Below are 20376 nucleotides of genomic sequence, written 5' to 3'. Positions count from 1 at the left end.
AATTCCTCTTTGCACAGACTAAACACAACTAGCCATTAAGCTGCAAAACACTGTGATTATGATCCAGTTGTAGGGAGTTTATGGGTATTTGTGGTTTCCATGGATGTAAAGAGCAGCCCAGGTCCTTTGCAGTAGACCCACCAGTCTCATTCAGGATCTGCATTTTTGGGACGCTTTTGGGTGTCACTGTCAGCAAGACTGAAGATGATACAGAGGTGTCTGGACTCACACCACTGGCTGTTCCCAGCTCTGAAGGGCTGGGAGCAAGGATGGGGAGAGAGGAGTGGGAAGGAGAATGTCTGAAGAGTGGTGAATAATTAAATTTCTGCCACTCAGGAAAACCTGCCTTGCACAGCACTTGGAAAATGCTGATTGGGAATGGAAAATGGGATATAGACGGAATAACTGGTCATCCTAAAGTCAGAAGATGAGTCTTAGAAAGGGCCTCACCAGAGCCTCGTGGGTGTTTTGGGATTTAGCTGGAAGCAGAGCCCAGGCAGAGCTGCCAAGGGACAGGCAGCTGGAATCTCCTGGAGCCTTTCCTCCCATGGAAGATCCCAGAGCCAGCAGCAGGAGCTCAGCTGGGATTTTAGATCTTATCTGCCTACAGCACCAGGGACAAACGCATATTAGACTTCTTAACCCAGCAGGCTTGATCCAGACATAGAAAGGGATGTGAGGGGATAAATTGATAGAGGTTAGCACGTGGTCAGAGCATAATGAACCAGGTGTAAATGTATCAATCTCTGAGGGCCCAGCCTTTGCAGAGAAGTGGCTAAAATTAATTAGCCAGACTGCTCTTCAGAGGTGTTTTGTAAAGCAAAAGGTTTAATAAAGAAAAATATCAAAATAACAAACGTTACAGAAAACAAAAGATAAGCCGCGCACAGGTGTCCGAGAAAACCTCTGACACCCTGCTAGAAACACTCCAAAAAGCCCTTTACTTCCTTTGGGCCCCTTCCTAAATACTGAATGTTCTAGGAGGGACAATTTGGCTTGCTACCAAATAGAGAGAAATAGAGGGTTTGAAGAATGGTGACAAGGTCCAATAGATGTTTCTCTCTTGGCCCTGAGCCAATTACAATGAGACGGGCACAGAACTTTCTAGTTAAACTTCTTAAAATGTCTAAAAGTAAACTGAAACTCTTTCCCTATCTGGAAGCACCTGCTGGGTGTGGGAAAGGCATTCCTACAATAAATCCCCTGGAAGAGCTCTGAGGATGAAGCCAGTTGGGATGAGGGTGCTCACACTGCCCATGCCCGGCCCCAGACGATGCTGCAGGGCAGCGAAACAGAGGAATTTGCAAAGGAGCAGTGAGGAAATGCTCCGTCCTCCTCAGACCACAGGAGCTGCTATCTCATTGTGACCCCTCTTCAAAGCCCACGGAACTCAACAGGAGTCTTTGAAAAGGACTCGCTCAGCCGTGACAATAAGATGGGAATGTGTTTGAGGGGAGGAAAAAGGGCTGGAGCATTGATCTCCAGGAGAGCAGAGCTTCCCGGACACTCCTGAGAAGAGTTCATACCACCAGGGCTTGTCTCTCCGCCTTTCCTTGCACAACTGCCTCCAACACAGGCAAAACATCCCAGAAGATGTAAATCTGACCCCTAAAGTCTGACTAATCTGGATTCTAATCACAATAATCTCATCAAAGTAGAAAATTATGGGCAATTTGGGGACCCGACTGAGAAGGAAAGGCTGTGCTGCCTGGAACACAGAGAGGCTCTCCTCAGGAAATGCCAAAAAGCTGCTAGAAGGAGCTGTTGCAGTTCACAGGAGCAATGTTTGGAACTCACAAGTATCCTTATTTTTTTGCCTTTTAAAATCTCCAGTAGTATCAGATAGTCAGATACGCAGATATTTGCAGTTTGTGCAAATCCATATCCATGCCTGACCACTTGCAGCATCCTGCCCTTTGGTAATTTGGCTCGAGCACATTTAGGATGATAAATCCAGAGTGGTTTCATGGTATTCACCCTTTGTACCTCAAACATGCCCAATAGTGGGGAAAGATCTGCAGAATTTTAGTGTTGGCCTGTTTTCTCTGACAGCACTTTAGTGATTAGAGCTCAAATCCAGGGATTGATTCCTGTGCCTGGCTCTGTCATCAACCCCTTGCACGATCCTGTGGAAATTAATCTTTCTTTGCATCAGTTTTCCAGTCATAAAAAGGCAGCAAACTTCTTGCTCACTGTCATTCTGTTTCCTTGGATCCTTTGCTTCCCAGAGCTGGGATTGAATTTTTATAACTGGGTATCACTCAGACCAACAGAGTCCATGTGATTATTGGAGTTTCTCTTTCATTTAAATCTAGATAAATAATAATTAGAGAAGTGGATGCACAAGGGTGACATTCCCGGTGGGAGGTTTGGAACTGGATGATCTTTAAGATCCCTTCCAACCCAAACCATTCCCTGATTCTACAACTCCCAGCCTTGCGCTTCTCTTTCGGCCACCCACAACTGTGTTTTCCCATGATTTCTGTGAATAGCTCCTCTTTTTTTTTTTCTTCTTCAGCTCTGCTTTTTATTGGATTTTTTTTATCACTCCCTTCACAGTGAGCCACACCACGGAGTCAAATGCCACTGAGATTTCTTGCTAAAGTGCAATGATGTGACAAATAGAACAGACTTGCTCTCCTGTCCCTGAGCCACACAGCACTTCCAGCTGCACCACCTCGGCTCTCACAGCACACAGAGCTGTGAAGGATTGGAGACCAAACCATCAGCAGGGATTTTGCTGGTGGGAACCAGGGTGTTCCAAGGCCAGGGGTGGGCAGGAACCAAGCAAGGATGTGGGACCAGCCCCTGGAGCAGGTGATGGAACTGATCGTGGCATACTTAGGTGGGTCAGCCCTCCCCATCTGCCTCTTCCTCATGCCAAAAGCTGATAATTTTGGGCTGATTGCAAGTGCTGGGGCTCCCACTGCTTCCCACTGGGAAGATTGCACTCTGCCCTGATACATCCAGCAATTTCAGCCCTTCCTGCTGACATTTTTACTTACTTATTTATGTGTCTCCTTAGCTCCCCTGCTTTTCATCCCCTCCCATGGCTCCATGTCCAGGCTGCTGGCAGAGCTATCACGAGTGCAATAAGGAATGGCAGGAAGGGTCCCTCCGAGTGATAATTGCGTGCCTTGGGTGGTGTGACGGAGGACAAAGCCCAGAGCTGAGTCTCAAACCACTTGACAAGAACAGTAATTGTCCGGAATGGTGCTGCCTGTGGTGACTTATTGCTGTTATCAAATGAAATATCTCTGGGAAAGGCAGGGAGAGAGGCAGATCTGGCTCCTGACTGGGCTGAGCACCCAGGGACCATCAGTGCTGGATGTGGCATTACTGACAGACAGACTGGTCACACCTGGGTGTCCTTAGAGCATCTTTAACTGAAGTTGGAGCCACTTAAAAAAGGTGCTTAAAGCTGCCTCTGATCCCTGGCGTAAATCTTGAGGGAGCAGGAAATGCAGAGCAGAAGTTGAGTTTCTTTTCCTGATTCTGTCGTGTGTGAAAGTCGGAAAAATCCCGAGTTTTGACAAAGTTTTTCTGCAAGAGGCAAATTTGAGCTCCTGGGTGCCTGGTGTGAGATGGGAGGGGGCAGATCTCGAGGAGGCTCCTGCTGGAAAACGAGGCAGGACTGATTGCTTAGTCTGGCATGCAGCACCAACAGGAAGATCTGCTGGCAGGACAGCATCCCTTCAGGGACACACCATCCCAGCACATCCTCCCCTGGACCTTCTCCAAGCCTGCAATGCAGGTGCCACGTTCAGTGCCTCCTCCAGCAACTCTGCTGAGTAAAAAAGCTCTGTCAGAGGGGGCTGGTTCGATCTGCAAACAGGCTCAGACAGCTCTTTCCAAAGCCAGGTGACCCCCGGAGCAGAGGCTCATTGTGCTGCAGTGGCTCCTGCCTGAATGCTAATTCTGGCAGGGAAGGAAATAATCATGATGGAGACAGATCTCCAGCACTCCTTCCTTATTGTCTGTGTCCTCTGCCACCTGCTCAAGCAGCCAGGGCTTCTCTGCTGCCTTTTTGTATCTCTCTGAATGTTGCTTTCTTTTGTCTGGCTCTCCCTTCCACATCTCTTTCTCTCACTGTCTGGTGAATTCCGAGCAACAATGAAATAACATTTCTCAGAGGAAGGAAAAAAAAAAAAAAAGAAAAAAAGAAAAAAGGAGAACAAAAACCTCAAATCAGAGAGCCAAAGCTCCTTCAAAAGGAAGGGGAAGAAAAGGGGTGGAAAGGAAAGACAAGAGAAGGAAAGGAGAGGAAAGGAAAGACAAGGGAAGCAAAGAGAAGGAAAAAGGAGGAAAGCGAGGGAGAGGGAAAGGGGAGGGCAGAGGGAGAGAAGAGGCAGAAACAGGATAGAAAAGAGTTGATTTTATTCCCAAATGAACCTCTCCCTGGAGAAGAAAGAGATCCACCTGGGCCACCACCAAACACAGGACAAGCATCCTGCAGACATCACTCAGCAGTAAGGTCATGGAGTGCCTTGGCACGAGCCTGAGGCTCAGCCCTGCCACCCTCTGCAGCTCTGGCAGAGCCTGGAGTGTTCTGGCTTAGGAAAACAGGCATTAAAGTCAAAATGGTGCTGTCACAGCACTCAGGCAAGGCTATGAGCAAATCCATCTGGGGACTCATCAAACCCCACTTCTCCGGTCCCAGGCACTGGCAACTTCTTGGAGCATGCAGGTAGTGTGGGAATAATCGCCATTACCTGTCAAAAGCAGTCTTTTTATTGGGTTCTGCAAAGCGGGATGCTGAGGCTGGCTGAAGTTATTTTCCCGCTCAGCCCAACTATGCTTAAAATGATCCTGAGATAATTCCTTGGAATGCCTAGTGTGCCAGAGAATTCGTGATTCTAAAGGGTCATTAAAGGTCTGCCTTGCCTGCTAAGACTCTTTGGACAGATATAATCTCTGCCCACGACCATACAATTCCCCCTTGGCTCCCACCTTTTTCAAATAATACTTTAAAGAAAATGTGCATTCCTCCTCAACTTCCCAGCCCGTCCATTTTTAACCTGAAACCTGAATGCTCACAGGTCATTAACCAGTAATGAAAATCAGGGAGAGTTGGGAGGGAGACAAAAAAAAATACAAATAAAAGAGCATCGCTTGGGAAGTTGATTGTTTGCAACAGATGTAAAATGTGTGAACTGCCTGTAATCTTCAGCCCTGCTTAATGCAGCAGAATATGTTGTGACAAGCACTGCCCAGCGTGGAGTGGCAGAGCTGCAGTGAAGTGGCTAAAGCCTGTAATTAGCTCTTTGACTAATAAATCATCTCACAGTAGCAGCAATGAGAATGACTCAATGCAAATCCTGGAGACATGGATCTCGTGGAGAAACCTCTGGAGAAGATCATGGGCACAGCTCCTGGCTGCTGGCAGGTGATTGGGTTTGTCCCCAAAAGCGATTTTGCTGTGGTGAAGCACTGTCATGACTCACACAGGTTCCTTACCAGGAGAGTCACAGGTCCTGCACTTCAGGTGGGGAAGTGGAGGTGGGCAGAGACAGAGAGACTCCTCAAAGGGCATGGGAGGGCTGGAGGAAGGTTTGACTGAGCCTAAGGCCAGGTTGGATGGGATTTGGAGCAACCTGGTCCAGTGCAAGGTGTCCCTGCCCACGCAGGGGGTTGGAACTGGCTGATCTTCAAGGTCCTTTCAACCCAACCCATTCTGGGATTCTGTGTTCTTACCCTTTTTCTGACCCGTTACATGCTGGCCCGTGTCAGACTGTTTGTATGGGGTTTTATCACCAAACTGCCCCAAATTAACCTTCACTCTCACGTTGACATCAACACCTGTCCCACTGGAACCCGTTTTTGTGGTGCTGTGGGGATATGAGCAGGTTAGGCTGATGTTATTCCCTGTGGGTCATGGCTGAGCTGCTCCAGTCCAGCCTGAGGATGGGATCCAGGGGTAGAAGCAACAGCTGAGTGAGTCCAAGGAGGAAAAAGGGCAGTTTCAAGCCACCACCCAACCTTTTCCTGACTGTGTTTGGGAGCACAGAATCATGAAAGCTGGAAAAAACCTCCAAGATCATCAAATCCAACCTTTGACTGACCCCCCCCCCCCAAACCCACTAAACCATATTGTGAAGTGCCATGTCTACACCTCCTCTGAACACTTCCAGGGATGGTTACCCCACCCTTCCTTCATCCTATTTCAATGTTTAACCACTCTTCCAGTGAAGGAATTGTTCTTAATATCCAACCTGAACCTCCCCTGGCACAGCTTGAGGCCATTTCTCCTCGTCCTACCACAGCTGCCTGGGAGAAAAGTAGGACCCCAACCCCACCACAACCCCCAGGTGGTTCTGGAGAGCAATAAAGTCTCCCTTCAGCCTTCTTTCCCCCAGACTAAACAACCCCAGCACCCTCAGAAGGGCTGTGACAGGACCCCAGACCCCTTGGGGACAGTGCTGTGGGCACGTGTGTCCCTTTACAGCCCCTTGCTCACCGAGGTGTTCTGGCACTGCACGCTGGAGCTGTTGAACCTCAAGGCTGGCACCCTCTGCTCGCTGCCCTGGATGTTGAGGATGCACTCGTAGCCCCTCTGGCCCGACTGGGGCTGGGGCAGGTTCTTGGCCTTCAGCGTGATGGGTTTGATCACCTCCACGGGCACCAGGATCTTCTCAGCCTGCAGCAGCTGGGGACAGTCCTGGGGAAAGAGCAGACAGCCCACAGAGTCAGCACATGGTTTTCCCAGACTCAGGAAGCGTCCTGTGGTGTTTCCCACTCTCCTCAGCTCACCTCATTACAAAGCCTTTGCAGCTCCCTGAGCCTTGGTTTGTTACAGAGCTATTCATGGAGCTTTCCTGGGAAGGCTCAGATAAACAGGTGAGGAAGGATTGCTTTCACAGACCATCCTTTCCTATCTCCCTGGCTTATTTCAGCCCCCAGGACCCAGGGAAGGCATCTCTGGTGCTTTTTAATACCTGCTCCGTTTGTTCAGGTAATGGAAAAGCAATCGTGTTCCCTCCACAGACTTAACCCAGCCACAATGCCACAATAGAAGCGAATAAAGCAAAAATCTGAGCACAATTCCTCCCTTCCCAACTGCAACGCACCACTGTACAAAAGGCACAGCTCCAGCAAGGCCTGTTGGAACCCTATGGAGTCAGGGTTTTTAAAAAGAGAGTTTATTTTGGCTCAGAAGAGGGCAAAATATTCATTACAGAGATCTAGACCCAGTTGCTAAGAAATGACTGTCACAAAAAGCATGGGGGCCCCTTGGAAAAGCTTTCCACTGGCTCACAAAAGGAGAAATGCCAAGTGGATGTTGCTAATGTGGTGCCTCTGCATGGGTGCCTCACACAGGTGAGCTCTGGGCACCCAAAACTGCCTCACAGGTGGCTGCATTAAAAGTTTCATTAATTAGCACAGCTTAATTAATTAGAGTGGCCATGCTCTGCTTCTTCATAGCACAGTTGGACAACTGCAAGGTGTCCCTTCCATGGATTCTGGGGAGATATCAGTTCTTTAGGACATTACTGCAGCCTTTGCCTGTCCTGCCCAAAGGTAAAGCCAGGTTTAGTTGGTGCCAGCAGAGACAGGGAACTGTAGGTGTGGGCAAGAGGAAAATTACTGATTCGGGGCAGAAAAGTAGGGAAAGGGACTGAAGTGTTCAAAAGTGGAATTTATGGCTCATTGAGAGCCTGGGATCTTGTTAGAGCAGATGGTGAGAGCATCTTACTGAAGCAAATAGCTTAGGGAGATAAAGAAATGGATTAGACATGTAACATCTGTAGTTACACCAACCAGGGACAGAATTACAGGAGCCAGCACACATCACACAGAGGATGTGAGCTCATCCCTGGCCAGGGGCAGGGAGAAAATCCAGTAACCACCCAATGCATCCCTGCAGTGAAGTCCAGAACCTTCCCCAGTCCCAAAGAGCATCTGAGGGTCTGTTCTAAGCTTCAGTGGCAGACTGAGGAGCCAGAGAGATGATTTTTCATCTGCACTTACAGGGTGATGCTCATGGTGGAAGGAACTGAGAGCTGCTGATGGGCTTCGGCTGGCCTTGCCCAGGCTGGCAGCAGAACCAGGACAGCCAAGCACAGCCCCTGGAGCTCGGTGGGGCTGAACCTCCTTGGATCCAGTGGATCTTTTTCTGAAATAATCTGGGCACAAGGCCTGGCTTGATGTGTGCTGCCAAGACTTAACAGGCCATCCCATTAACCTGGCTGCAAGGTGGAAGGGCTGGAGGTGGAAAACCCCACGGGGTGCTGCAACGCAGGGACGAACTTTATCACTGTCACACTCTGCACTCTAGGGGTGGAGGGCTGAGGAGCTACACCCTGTCCCAGCACCCCCTGGCCTCACTCCTGCTCTGTTCCCTGATGAAACCTCTCCAGGGAACTCCTGATGCTTAAACACAACGGGTAAAGTGTCACAGAAGCATTTTTGTTGATAAAAGCGCAAGGCTGAACCATCTGGAAAGTCTTCCCAAGCTTAGGTTCAATGGTTTCACCATACTGTGGCATACCAGCATTAATGCTCCCCACAGCTACTCAGCACAAGAAAGTGAGGCATAATCTATAATTCTGGCTGATTTCAGACCAATAAAGACCCCAAAGGGCAGAAGAAGTAGGTAATTTAGGTTGTATTAAAGAGTTTCCAGTACTGATCACACCAGCAAGATGCCGCATGCTAACACCATTTGGGACCCTTATGGCTTCAACACCCCTGACCCTTCCCCATCACCTGCCCAACACTTCTGGGGCCTCTGCCTCACCTCCCTCTCTTTCTCCTGGCACACGAAAAGACATTGGCAGCAGCCTCCTCATGGGTTTTTTGGTTCTTTTTCTCAGCTCCAAGAGTTGAGAGAGAGAGATGCACTGGCAGAGGGAATCCGTGGGGCAGGAGGGTGGGAAAGCCCTATCTGCTGCTGAGCAGCCGTTTCCCAGGAGTGGGCATTTCACTTGATGTCTGTCACAGAGAAAAGCCTCTGGTGGGGGCTGAGGGATGGAGGCTGGAGATAGTCCACTCTGTTACCTGCAGGCCAATCCCAGCTCTTCAGCCTGGCCTTTCTTGTGTGGCTTTATCCCGTCCCCCTCCACCACTGGTGCTGTAACCTCCCCGATAACACTTGTTTCAAGTTCATTAACAACCCGTGATTGAGGCAGCCCCCAAACAGGGTTCGTTTGCATATAAAAAGCTTTGCAATGCTGTGAGGAAGTTCATTATAGATAATTGAAGAGGCAAGCGCCATAAAGAGGAAATCCTCCCAATGTGGCTTTATCTGATTGACCTAATGTTCTTTCTAATTGAAACGGGGAGGGGAAAAGGCAATTTCATTGGGTGATGCACTGCATAAAACCTCAGAGCTTGGACCAGGCTCTGGGTTCAGATTCACACACAGAACTCATTTTGTAGCCTGTGTCAAGCTTCGTGTGCCTGGCCAGGTTTGCATTTTTGAGGGGAAAACATCAAACTGACCAGAGCAGACCCAAGAAGAAACCTCTGAAAAAAGAGTTATTTTGGACATTTTACAGTGGAGGCAATTTCTCTTCACCCTTCTCCTTTGCTATGGACATCACCTAGGTTGGGAAAAGACAGTTTTCACAGGATGTAGAGGAAATAAAATTGTAGACTGCCAACAGCTGCACCAAGGACGGGCACAATCCCATCCCTTTTTTGCCTTTGATATGTAATAAATTAAATCTTTTGCCTGACTCCAAGGGGAGCTGGTTCCCAATCCAGAGAATCGTTGTTGATTCATTTTGTGTGTGTAGCTTCATTCTAGTCCTTGAATGCTTTCAAATGAGTCAGTCCATTTAAAATAATATCCTCCACCCTTGCCAATTACTGGTATCAGCAGCGATGCACACCTCACATCACCAAAATTTTGCCAATTACCAAGTCAGAGAGCTTTTGCAGCGAAAACACTGCATGAAATGGGCTGTACTCATTGGGTCGATGGTAGTTTAATTTCCTTTATTTATAACTCCTCATAGAGCGCCTGCAAATGTGTTTTTGTTGTAGCTTGCAGGAATAATAAAGTCTCAAAAATATGAGGAGCTTTTCTCTCACATGTGTGTTATGGCCTTCATCAGAACTGAGCCCGAGCTGGTCTCCAGTGAGAGACATCATGAGGATGCTGCTAAAGAGAACGAGGAGGCCTCTCTGAGGCTGTGTGGTCCTAGCCCTGAACTAATTAGTTTGGTTTCTTTATCGTGCTTCACACACCCAGAGTTACGATTTCATGGAGGTTTTTCACTCTGCTGTTTCCCAGTGTAAGCTGGAGACTGATCAAACACCCAGAGTTCCTCTCCTAGAAAAAGGCATGTCGGGATGTTTCATACCCTGGTGATACTGCACAGGTTTTCTTCTTATTTTGCACAATTTCACTCTCTGTTAGTGTTTTTGGCCAGGGTTGTGGTCCAAAGGGTCGTCAAAGTGTTTTCCAGTTTCCAGTAGAAAAGGAGATTTAACTACCTTGGATGGCAGGCATTCCACATGGGAGCAAGCAACACATCCATGAAGGTTTAATACAATGAAACCCCCACCTATCAACAGCCCCCACCTTCTACCAGTTCACTCATCTCCACTTGTGCGTCTCTCGTCAGCCAGAGCATCCAGGGGAGGGAACCTTTCCAACTTTTCCTGCATATTCCTCCCTCATGATCCCTGGTAGCACTGGCTGGATCTCCACTTCCTACAGAAGGAAGCTAAAGCTCACCTAATGCTGAGGGCACTGGGGGCACCACTGGCCAGATAAACTCAACCCTTGGCCATGGGTTTTCACCCTTCCCTTCCCAGAAGAGTTGGAGTCTCCTCCATTCAGGAACAGACCACTACCTCCATTCAGGAACAAACCACTTCATTCCAGCACTAATTCCTTCATTACCCAAAGCATCCTGTTCCTCTTTTCTTCTGCCATTAAAATCCGTTTCTTAATCCTCAACTTTACAGGGTTTTTTTAAAGGGTTTCCTTTCAATATCCCTCATCCAGCAACCATCTTTGTGCCTTATCCAAGGCATCTTGCCTGAAAAAAAAGAATGACCGTACAGTGAATCTAAGTGGTGACCAAGGTTGACTCACTCAGGCCCTTTGGGACCCCATAAGAAATGAAACTCAGAATGCTATTTACTCAGATATTACGTAAATAAATACATCTTTTGTTCATCTGCTCCGCCGAGCTGCAATGTTCTGTTTTCTCTGTGTTCCCTCTGGCTTTGTCACCCGCCTACTCTGCTATAATCAAGTCAAGAGGGTGAGAGTCGAGAGGCAGGGATTGGGTTTTTATAAAGATATCTAGACCACAGCATCTGGATGCTCTGTAAATTAAACTAGATTGAAAAAAATCATTGAAACAAAAACAGACCAAAGAAAGAGAAAGAAAAGGAAGGCAAGGAATGAGAAAAAGGAGTGGGGAAACAGGCAAAAGAGAGGAAAAAGACCCCTAACCTTTCATTCACTTTGGAGAAATCAGATTTCACCTGGATAAAACATAGGAAAAAGGCAAGTTTACAAATGAGATGCAGAAGGGACTGCCTGGAATTTGTTTCCTGAAGTTGTCTCTCACACCTCTGCATGGTCACATGGAGTCACCACCCTGTACTGCTGCAAACCCAGGGCTGCCAAGCTGGTTCCTTTTAAACTCCTGCACAGCTTCCCAGGTCCTGGATAACCTGGAGAAGGAAGCAGCAAGGAGCTCTCCATCCCCAGTGTAGGAGGAGAAGGGGTGAGTTACAGTCCACACTGTGTTTACATTATTATACCACTAATTCTTAGCGTCGTAAAAATTATATTTAAAATTTACACAAACAGCGCTGGGGAATGTTATTATGTTATAAAGTGGAATCAGGTCAATGCCTTGTAGGCAGGAATCCAAGCTCCATAAATTTCTGGATATACTTCCCCCAAATTTACATCAGCACCAGCAGCAATCAAACCAGCTCTGAAAAAAGCTCACCCGGTCAAAGAATTTTTTAATGCACCATATATTTTATCTACACTTCCTAAGTTTACAGTGTTGTTAGTTTGATTGATGGTGTGCTTATTTATTGGCACAGCAAAAGTAATAATACATGAGGAAAATGCTCCGAACTTTAAAGGCAGCTGATGAGGAGAAAGCAACAGGATTGATGGGAAGTGTAAACATCTGCAGAGACGACAAAGGAATAATTGAGTCCTTGCATCTCTGTCACTTCTGGTGGCTCCTTTCTAGTTTAAGAGTCTTCCACACACTCAGGAGCAAATTCCAGCTCTCTTTTGTCAGGCATTGCAAGGGCAGAAGGTGGTTGGCCTGGAGGCTGGTGGCCAGGCTGGGATGTAGGAATTTCCCCACCCAAGCAGATGTTTCCATACAGGGAAAGGTTTAAGACTCACCCCAAAGCCTTTTAAGGGAAGAACACCAGAAGTGTCTTTGCTCTCTTGGCAGTCATTGGCCCAATGCCAAGACAAAAACACTGATAGGTCTCTTTAGCTGCTCCTCAGAAAGGGGAACAGCTATTTTTGATGGGGCTGTTTGCCAAAAAACCCACCCAAATCGTCCAATACTTAAGGAAGAGCACGAGGCTTCTCAGTACATGTTTGGGGTGTTGTAGCAGGTGTGTGGGACCTGTCCCTACACTGTGCTCACTTTTTTTCTTTGATTTTATATTATTTTCTTCTTTAATTAAAACCTTTTTGCTTTTTCAAGACACCCTTGACCATGCCATCTCATAAAGTTATTTAAGCCATTTTCTGTGAGGTGCTGGACACCCTCAGAGGTATTGAACCCTTGCAGGGCTTGTAACACCTGATTCCTCAAGAAATTCAATATTAGGGAAAAGATTTGGCCCTGTTTTAGCTCTGTGCACTCTGGCAGATGCACTTTTCAGTGGTGGCTTGCACAAATCAGGGCACAGATGCCGCAGCTGGAGGGAGACCAGCAGATCATAAAATGGGCTGGGTTGGAAGGGACATTAAAGACCATCTTGTTCTACCCCCTGCCATGGGCAGGGGACACTTTCCACTAGACTAGGTTGCTTCAACCTGGCCTTGAAGACTTCCAGGGATGGGACATCCAAAGTTTCTCTGGGAGACCTCTTCCAGAGCCTCCTCGCTGATGGCCAGGAGATCATCAGCTCAGCTGCCCTGGGTCCGTGGCCTCGGCGTTGTGAAGGCTGGGGGGTGATGAGTGATGCTGATCACCAGAGAGTGGCTGCTCAAAAGCAGGATCTAAATGAAGATAACCAACCTCCCCTGCCATGGCTCACTGCCCACTCCTGGTGATTGGGAGCAAAGTGATTCCCCCAAGGCCATCCTGGGAAATGACCCAGGTCTGTCGAGAGCTTGATCCTAACCCAGGACTGTTCTGCCTCTGAAGCCAGTCCACACATCACTGCTGATGAACATTAATGATTTTGCCCTCCTTTAATTCTTTATTAATAGAGTCTTTCTTAGCTGGTCCATTATTTCACGAGGATCAAGGTCAGGCTGCCATAATTATCCAAGCACCACATTTATCCTTTTTAAATAGAGACACAACATTAGCTTTCTTTCAGCCCTTTGCTGCTTTGACACACTCTCAGAAGGAGAAGTAATGATCCAGAGAGCAGGAGCCTTCTGGTCACCGGATTAGGGGAGTGGACCAGTGACAAAAATAGTCGATGGTTTTGTCATGAGGTCCATCTGCTCACTGGAAAGTGGCTGCTGGGGACATGTGAGCGGCCTCAGTCCTGATGCTTCCTGAGCTTGGAAATCATAAATAATATGAATCTGTCCATTGAGGAAGGTGGTGTGTGTGCAAGAGACAAGAAAACCGTGTATTTACTTGGGCAATCCGTCTTTTGTTAAAGGAAAACTCTAGTTAAGTAAGAGAGTTCTTCTGAACAGCTCACGCAGGAAAACTGGATTGGGTAAAGCTGTGGAAGGGACGGAGCAGAGCACAGGCAGCTCAAAAATCAGTAATTAATTCCTTCTCTAATTATGCCTGTATAAATCTGCACCCTTCCCAGCCAGCCTTCTGTCCTTCTATAAGAAGTTCTATCAGAAGTTCACAAGAACTTCTGTGTATGTTCCTGCCCGTGGAAGAGGGGTTGGAGTTAGATGATTTTTAAGGTCCCTTCTAACCCCAATCACTCTGACTCTGATAACGACATTGACCTGTCACTCCTCAACAAAGTTCATTACTAACCAGTGCCAAGAAATGGGTTTGGCACACATAAGGGATATGATCCAACTAAGAATTCCTCACAAGTGAGAGGCATTCCCATGACAACACTCTCAAACAACTGGGGATTTCTGGGGTCTGTTGATGGTTGAGCCTGAGCTGTAACACTTTCTTCCTAAGAGGACTGAAAGTCTATTTCTCCTCTAAAGCTGTGCCTTTTTACAGAGTCAGTGGGAACCTGAGTATTCCAGACTCTCTGGAACTTTGAGACCTCCAGACTTCGGCCCAACGAGGCTGAGAATGGTGAGTTGGGAGGTGAATGGAGGAGGCAGAGGAACAGATGGGCTGGAGGCTGCACAGAGGTCACGTTGATGCAAACCCACTTCCTTTGGAAACCAGGACAGAAGCCCAGGGAGTCATCACAGCTTGGCTTCCACAGTGGGAAGGTCAGGACCATGATATCACGGCTCTTATCATCCTCTCCCTCCCCGAGATCCACGGCAGCATGAGATAACACCCAAGCCAAAGCAAATGGACTCATAGTCAAAGGCCAGGAAGGGAAGGAGGCTGTGGGCTCCTGGAGATGCCCCAAGTGAGGCAGGATGCACATTCCAGCCTCACCTCTTATCTGCAGCCTCAACATCCTGAGAATGTTTCTCCTTGGCCAGGCCCCAAAGCAGTGAACGCAGCTGATGCTACGGTGGAGAAAAGCAAATTCTTTTGGCTTCCAAGCCAAGACATCACGCTGGACTGTCTGAGCGGGCAATTGTCCTTCCTCCCTCAGACTGTGGGGTGCCACAGGGATCCCAGCAGTCCTGACAGATATCCAGAAAACCCTGTAGCCACTTGAGGCATTACAATAGCACTGCACTGAGCTGGGCTTTCAAAACAACATAAGCTCTTCCCGGTGTTTTTTCAAGGATGTTGTGTTGGCGGGGACAGATGAACATTACCCTGCTGCATTCTGAGATCACTCTGTCCTGTGGGATAGGTAATCCTGCATGACAAAGATGAGCAGCCCAACTGTTATGAAAAACAGCAGGGACGCAGTACTGAGCATCAGATGTTTCTTGTATCTCTCATTCCAACCAAGCTCCCTGAGTTGCTCCTCGAAATCGCATGAGCAGGTCCTTGATTAGTCACTAACAAGGTGAGGCTGAGCTCTAAGAAAACAAGATGTGCATTAAGGTAGGAGGTACTGCTCTCAGAAAAGCCTTTTCCCCTCATTGCTCAGTTTTTCTGGTGGTTTGGTTGGAGGTCTCGATGTGGGGAGAAATGATGGAGCTGCTGTGCACCAGGACAGATTTCCTGAAGATCAACCATCGTAATTATCAGAAATAGATTAGATATTAGATAGATGAGACATATATTAAGAAGAAATTATTTATTTTGTGGGTGGTGAGGCCCTGGCACAGGGTGCCCAGAGAAGCTGTGGCTGCCCCTGGAGCCCTGGAAGTGTCCGAGGCTGGGTTGGACAGGGTTTGGAGCAACCTGGGACAGCAGAAGGAGTCCCTGCACATGGCAGGGGGTTGGAATGAGATTATCTTTATGGTCCTTTCCAACCCAAGCCAGTCAATGACTCTGTGAATTAATAAATCTCTGAAACCCTGCTGAAAGTCACTGCAGAAATGGAGCAAGTTACAAGCCTTTACCCCTGCCAGCTGGATGACTGCAGGGCAGAAAAGCTCACAGATGGCAAAAAATACCCCAAAACAACAGAAGAAGCCTTTTCACACTTTTCTACTTCTTCTTCACCTCAGTGCGAGTCACCGAGTCACCAGTCACCGTGACTGGCAAACAACAGCAAATTATCTAATTTGTTTGTACGTGCTCAAAGGCTTCTCATGAGCAGCCCCCACTGTGAGATCACAGCTCCAGGAACTAAGGATGGTACAAGCACCTATTAACTGGAAGTGCTTACCCAAATCAGAAGGTGTGAGGGAGTCAGGGGCACGGAAAGGTGAACATGTCTGAGCCAACTCAGAGTTAGAAACACAACTCTCATCTGCTGAAATCAAACCTGTGGCTCTGACACTGCCTCTGAGCAGCATTTTCATGCTCTAACAAGACTCCCGGAACAAGGGGGACCTTTTTTTCCAGCCTCCAATTTCTGTGTTTAATTTCCTGTCATCATCATCTGAAGCACCCCCTCTGAAGAGAATGTACCCACTCCAGGACACATCTCCTTTTCTGGGAAAGTGCTGTAACGATGGATGGGGGCTGAAATGCCACAGCCTGAAATGCCAAACCACCAGGAGTCCCAAGGCACAGCTGGATCCAAACCATCAGCTGCAGCCTCCTCCTGGATCACCCCTGCCTTCCCTGGGCATGATGCAGAGCAGACTGAACTCCACCACACGTGCTTGGAAGCCCTTCCAAGAGTGAAACAGATGCTAAACACCAAACCCCCTGTACTGCAGGTACCACAAAATGTGTGCAGATCCTCCCTGCATGGGGCGGCTCCCGGTGCTCCTGCCTTGCCCAGCAAGCTGCCTGGAGTTGCCATAGAAACTCCCTCCCCTTAATGACAGACAAGTGCCAGGATAAATGAAGGGATGATTGACAAGCCAGGAAAGGGCTTGGAGCTCTGGGATTGGCCTCGCTGGAGCTGTCACTGCAGCCCCTGAGAAGGGAGAGGTGCATTCATTTGAGCAGGGGTGGGTTTTCTCCTCTGCCCATGCTGAGGCTGCCAGCAGTCGCCTCTCTGGATGGGTTAAAGTGAAGCTGGAAAGAGGAGAGGGATGAAAACCGAGCAGTTGCCACAGCAACAGCTGAAGATGCACCACCTCAAAGGGTTTTTGCTGCAAGGGAGCAAGGGGTTGGCCGTGCTCACCCCATGGCCCAGCAGATCCTCTGTCCCCTCCCCAGATCACTGGGATGTATTTTGGGAGCAGGTGGGTGCTGTGACTTCCTGGTGCACCTTGAAAAGAGGACAAAACAGGACATTTGGAGGGTCTGGAGACCTGTCTGGGTTTTGGAGACCTTGGGGCAAAGTCCTCTCCAAGTCTGAGAGGGAGCAGCAGGATGGGGAAGGCTGAGTTTACTATAAAGTCCATGATGAGGAGACATGGACATTAAACAAATAAATTAGAATAGGATGGGAATGGAATGGAATGGAATGGAATGGAATGGAATGGAGTGGAATGGAGTGGAATGGAATGGAATGGAGTGGAATGGAGTGGAATGGAACGGAATGAAACGGAACAGAATAGAACAGAACTGAATAGACTAGACTAGACTAGACTAGACTAGAATAGGTTTTCAGTTCAAAGGGACCCAGTAGAGTAGAATAGAATAAAACACTGTATTTTCAGTTCAAAGGGACCTATAACCACCATCCTGCCCAACTTCCTGACCACTTCAGGACCAACAAAAATTTAAAGCCTGTTATAAAGGACATTATCCAAATGCCTCCTAGATACCTGTCACTTCCGGCATCATCACCCTCCACCTTCTTTCTCCCCCCTTCCTTCCACGCCATTTCCCAACAAACCCCTTCCCAAGAAGGACCAGCAGCCGGGCAGAGTTAAACCAGTGCACTGGTGATGGGGGGCCACCAGGACAGCTCTTGGTTTGGCACAAGGCAGGAGCAAATCCCTGCTCTGCTCCTCAGCAGCTGCTCGTGGCTCACAGGGCTCCCCATCGCTCCTGACAAATGAATATTTGAAGCAGTTGTTCCTTTTATGTGGGCTTTGCTGTCATTAGCACGTACAACTCGACATAAAACACCTCAGTGCGAGATCTTTTCTTCTCTCCCCTTTTTAGGCAGCAGATGAAAACCCTTTTAATGAAAGGCTTGTTTGGGGGAGGAAGAAAAACACATGCACGCACATGTCGGCTGAGCAGGGAAAGATGAAAACCTCCTTCAAGGTAATTAAATGATTATGTATCTGTTAAACCTGGTGAATAACAGATTTGTTATCTAGGCTTGCTTTTGGCTTGTGTCATTTTCCCCCCTTCTTTTTCCCCTGCACAAAGCTAAAATCCTTGCAAGGCCTGGAACAAGATAATGTTCATCTTAGAGTAAAAGGCACAAATAAGAGATTTATTCTTTTATCCCATCAGCTCAAGCAGGCTATCCCAGCATCCCATCCTTGTACAGAAACACTGACATGAAAACTACTCTCTGGATCAGAGCAGATCTGAATGGAGACAAGGCAGATGAGGCAATCAGCACTGGGTAATTGATATCAGGTATTGTTTCTACAGCCCCAGTCACACTGGAGACCCTCAGATCCCTTGTTTTACACCTCTTGCCTCAGTTTCCCCCAAGTTCTTGTTGACTGTCTTGCCTGTTTGCAGAAGGAAATGGCTGAGTTCTCTTTCTTGGGGATTGTGTCAGGTAAGGGTTGATTTCAGAATGGGAATTTGCAATGCAATGGTTTGTGCTCAGACTCTGAGCCTGCACTCTAACTCTGGTCAGCAGCAGATGTCAAAAGCAGAGACAGGATGACATAGAAAAACCCCCAGAAGTCCACCCCCTTCTATCTCTGAGACTAATTCTCTCCACTTTTGCCATCAGCTCTTTGGGAAAAACAACAACAGCAGCAACAACAATCCACTCCAGTATTAAAATGTCCTTTTTTCCCTCATGCTTTCCTTTCCTGCATCAGTAACAATAATATCAGTTCACCTTTCTAAAGCAAGAAGTCACTCAGTATATTTCAAGCAAGTGGGCCTGGCTTTCAAAAACCTGCTGTAAAGGGAAATTACATGACAAGGTGAAGTATTCCTTCCACAAATCATCTGGGGACATCATGAACCCTCTGTGATTAAGATCAGTGCCATAATCATAAATAGTCTTGCTTTATGACTAAGCTGGAGCTCTTCACTGGAGCAAACATGGGCTTTCCCAAGGCTCCCAGAGTGGCTGATCCACATCTGTTACAGACAGAACTGATTCACCTGACGAGTGGCAGGTAAGAAAGTCTTATCTCAGTATTGGTGGTGAGGGAACAGGCATTTTCTGTGCTTTCTCCATCTCTGGTTGTTTGGCCATTCCCAGCCTAGGGCTGGCTGATCCCAGCCATCCACGAGGCAATTCAAAGGCTGCCCTTGGGTGGCAGGTAACTGTAACCCTGTTTTTGTGCCTGAGATGTTTTGATTTTCTGGAATTCTTTTCCCAAAGAATTTTCTGTAAACAGGAGAGATGTTTTTGTAAACCGTACTATGTCATTCATTCCTTTTTCTAAGAAGGACAACTTCTTGACGTCCCTCTGGTCTGACTAATGTGATTGAAGAGGTTTGTCTTTGTGTCACCAATCAAATTGGTCTGTGTAAAATAGTATAAATGGGAGACATGTCCCAAATAAGTGTCATTTTCAGCCTTCTGAAGCTCGGAGTCTGTGTTGTTGTGGTGTAAAATAGCGTGAGGTATTTTCTGGACAATGAGGGTCACAGCCAAAACCTTTCTGCTGTCCCTCTGGATCAGTCTCACATCCATCCAGCACCCTGCACTGATCAGCAACTCACACCACAAGGAAATACAAGCAGAAATCCCAAGATCCTCTCAGAGAACATGAGTAAGTCCCAAATGACAGGCTGAGTCTGTGGGAGTGCAGAAACTTATGAGGCGTCCTAAGGAAATGATGGAGTCAGGAGGACACAAGGGCACAAGGCTCAGAGCACTGCAGACTGGCCCAGGGGTGAGGGGTGCCAGCCGAGTGAGCCCACGTGCAGCCCAGGCCATCTGGAAAGCGGCAAGCCTCTTCCCACAGGATGGCAAGATGTTGTACAGGCAAACAGAGGAAGAAAATCACCTGAAGGTGGGGGTAGCAAGAGAAGGTGAAGGCCGCAGCGAGGAGGAGGGTGAAGGCTTGGCATGCCAGCACTGATGACTCCGGAGGGAAGGAGTTTCTGGCACGGGTCCATGAGACAGACTAACACCAATATTTGTTCTGGGAAGATGCCTGATTTAATCTGCTCAACAAACTCATGGAGAGAATAGCAAATGGGATGGTCCAAGCACCCCAAGCTACCCAGCAGCACCTCCTCAAGATTTACCAGCTTAGCAGGCACTCATGCCTGGGTGGTGGCAAAGCCTTCCCTCTCCTCATCCTCCAAGGCCCCAAATGCTGGCAGAGGAAAGGATTGAAAGGGGAATGGATTTGAGAGGCCAGTGAAAATAGAGCCACTTAAGGTGAGGGTGTACTTTGAGCTCTGCCGAGGATGGGAACAGACCTGGGTCTTGTCAACCGTGTGAGTCATGTTGCATCACCAGGAACAAGGTCACGGTCTCTGTTGGCAAAGAGGAGCCAGGCTTGGCTTCTTC

General features: G+C 47.9%; 1 protein-coding gene across 1 annotated transcript in view; it reads right to left on the bottom strand.

The window, feature by feature from the left end:
• Positions 1–20376, bottom strand: part of PLXNA4 (plexin A4) — a 420747-nt gene that overhangs the window by 89928 nt on the left and 310443 nt on the right. The window contains exon 9 of the mRNA XM_066182659.1: positions 6458–6658. Coding sequence (XP_066038756.1) covers positions 6458–6658 — 201 coding nt within the window. The remainder of the gene's footprint in view (positions 1–6457; positions 6659–20376) is intronic.

The sequence above is a fragment of the Chamaea fasciata genome, unplaced genomic scaffold (assembly GCF_029207755.1).
Source record: "Chamaea fasciata isolate MVZ Bird 193981 ecotype frontalis unplaced genomic scaffold, bChaFas1.0.hap1 SCAF_5, whole genome shotgun sequence".
In the NCBI taxonomy this organism is placed as follows: Eukaryota; Metazoa; Chordata; class Aves; order Passeriformes; family Sylviidae; genus Chamaea; species Chamaea fasciata.
The sequence above is the reverse complement of the archived record's forward strand: the minus strand, read 5'-3'. Positions and strand labels throughout refer to the sequence as shown.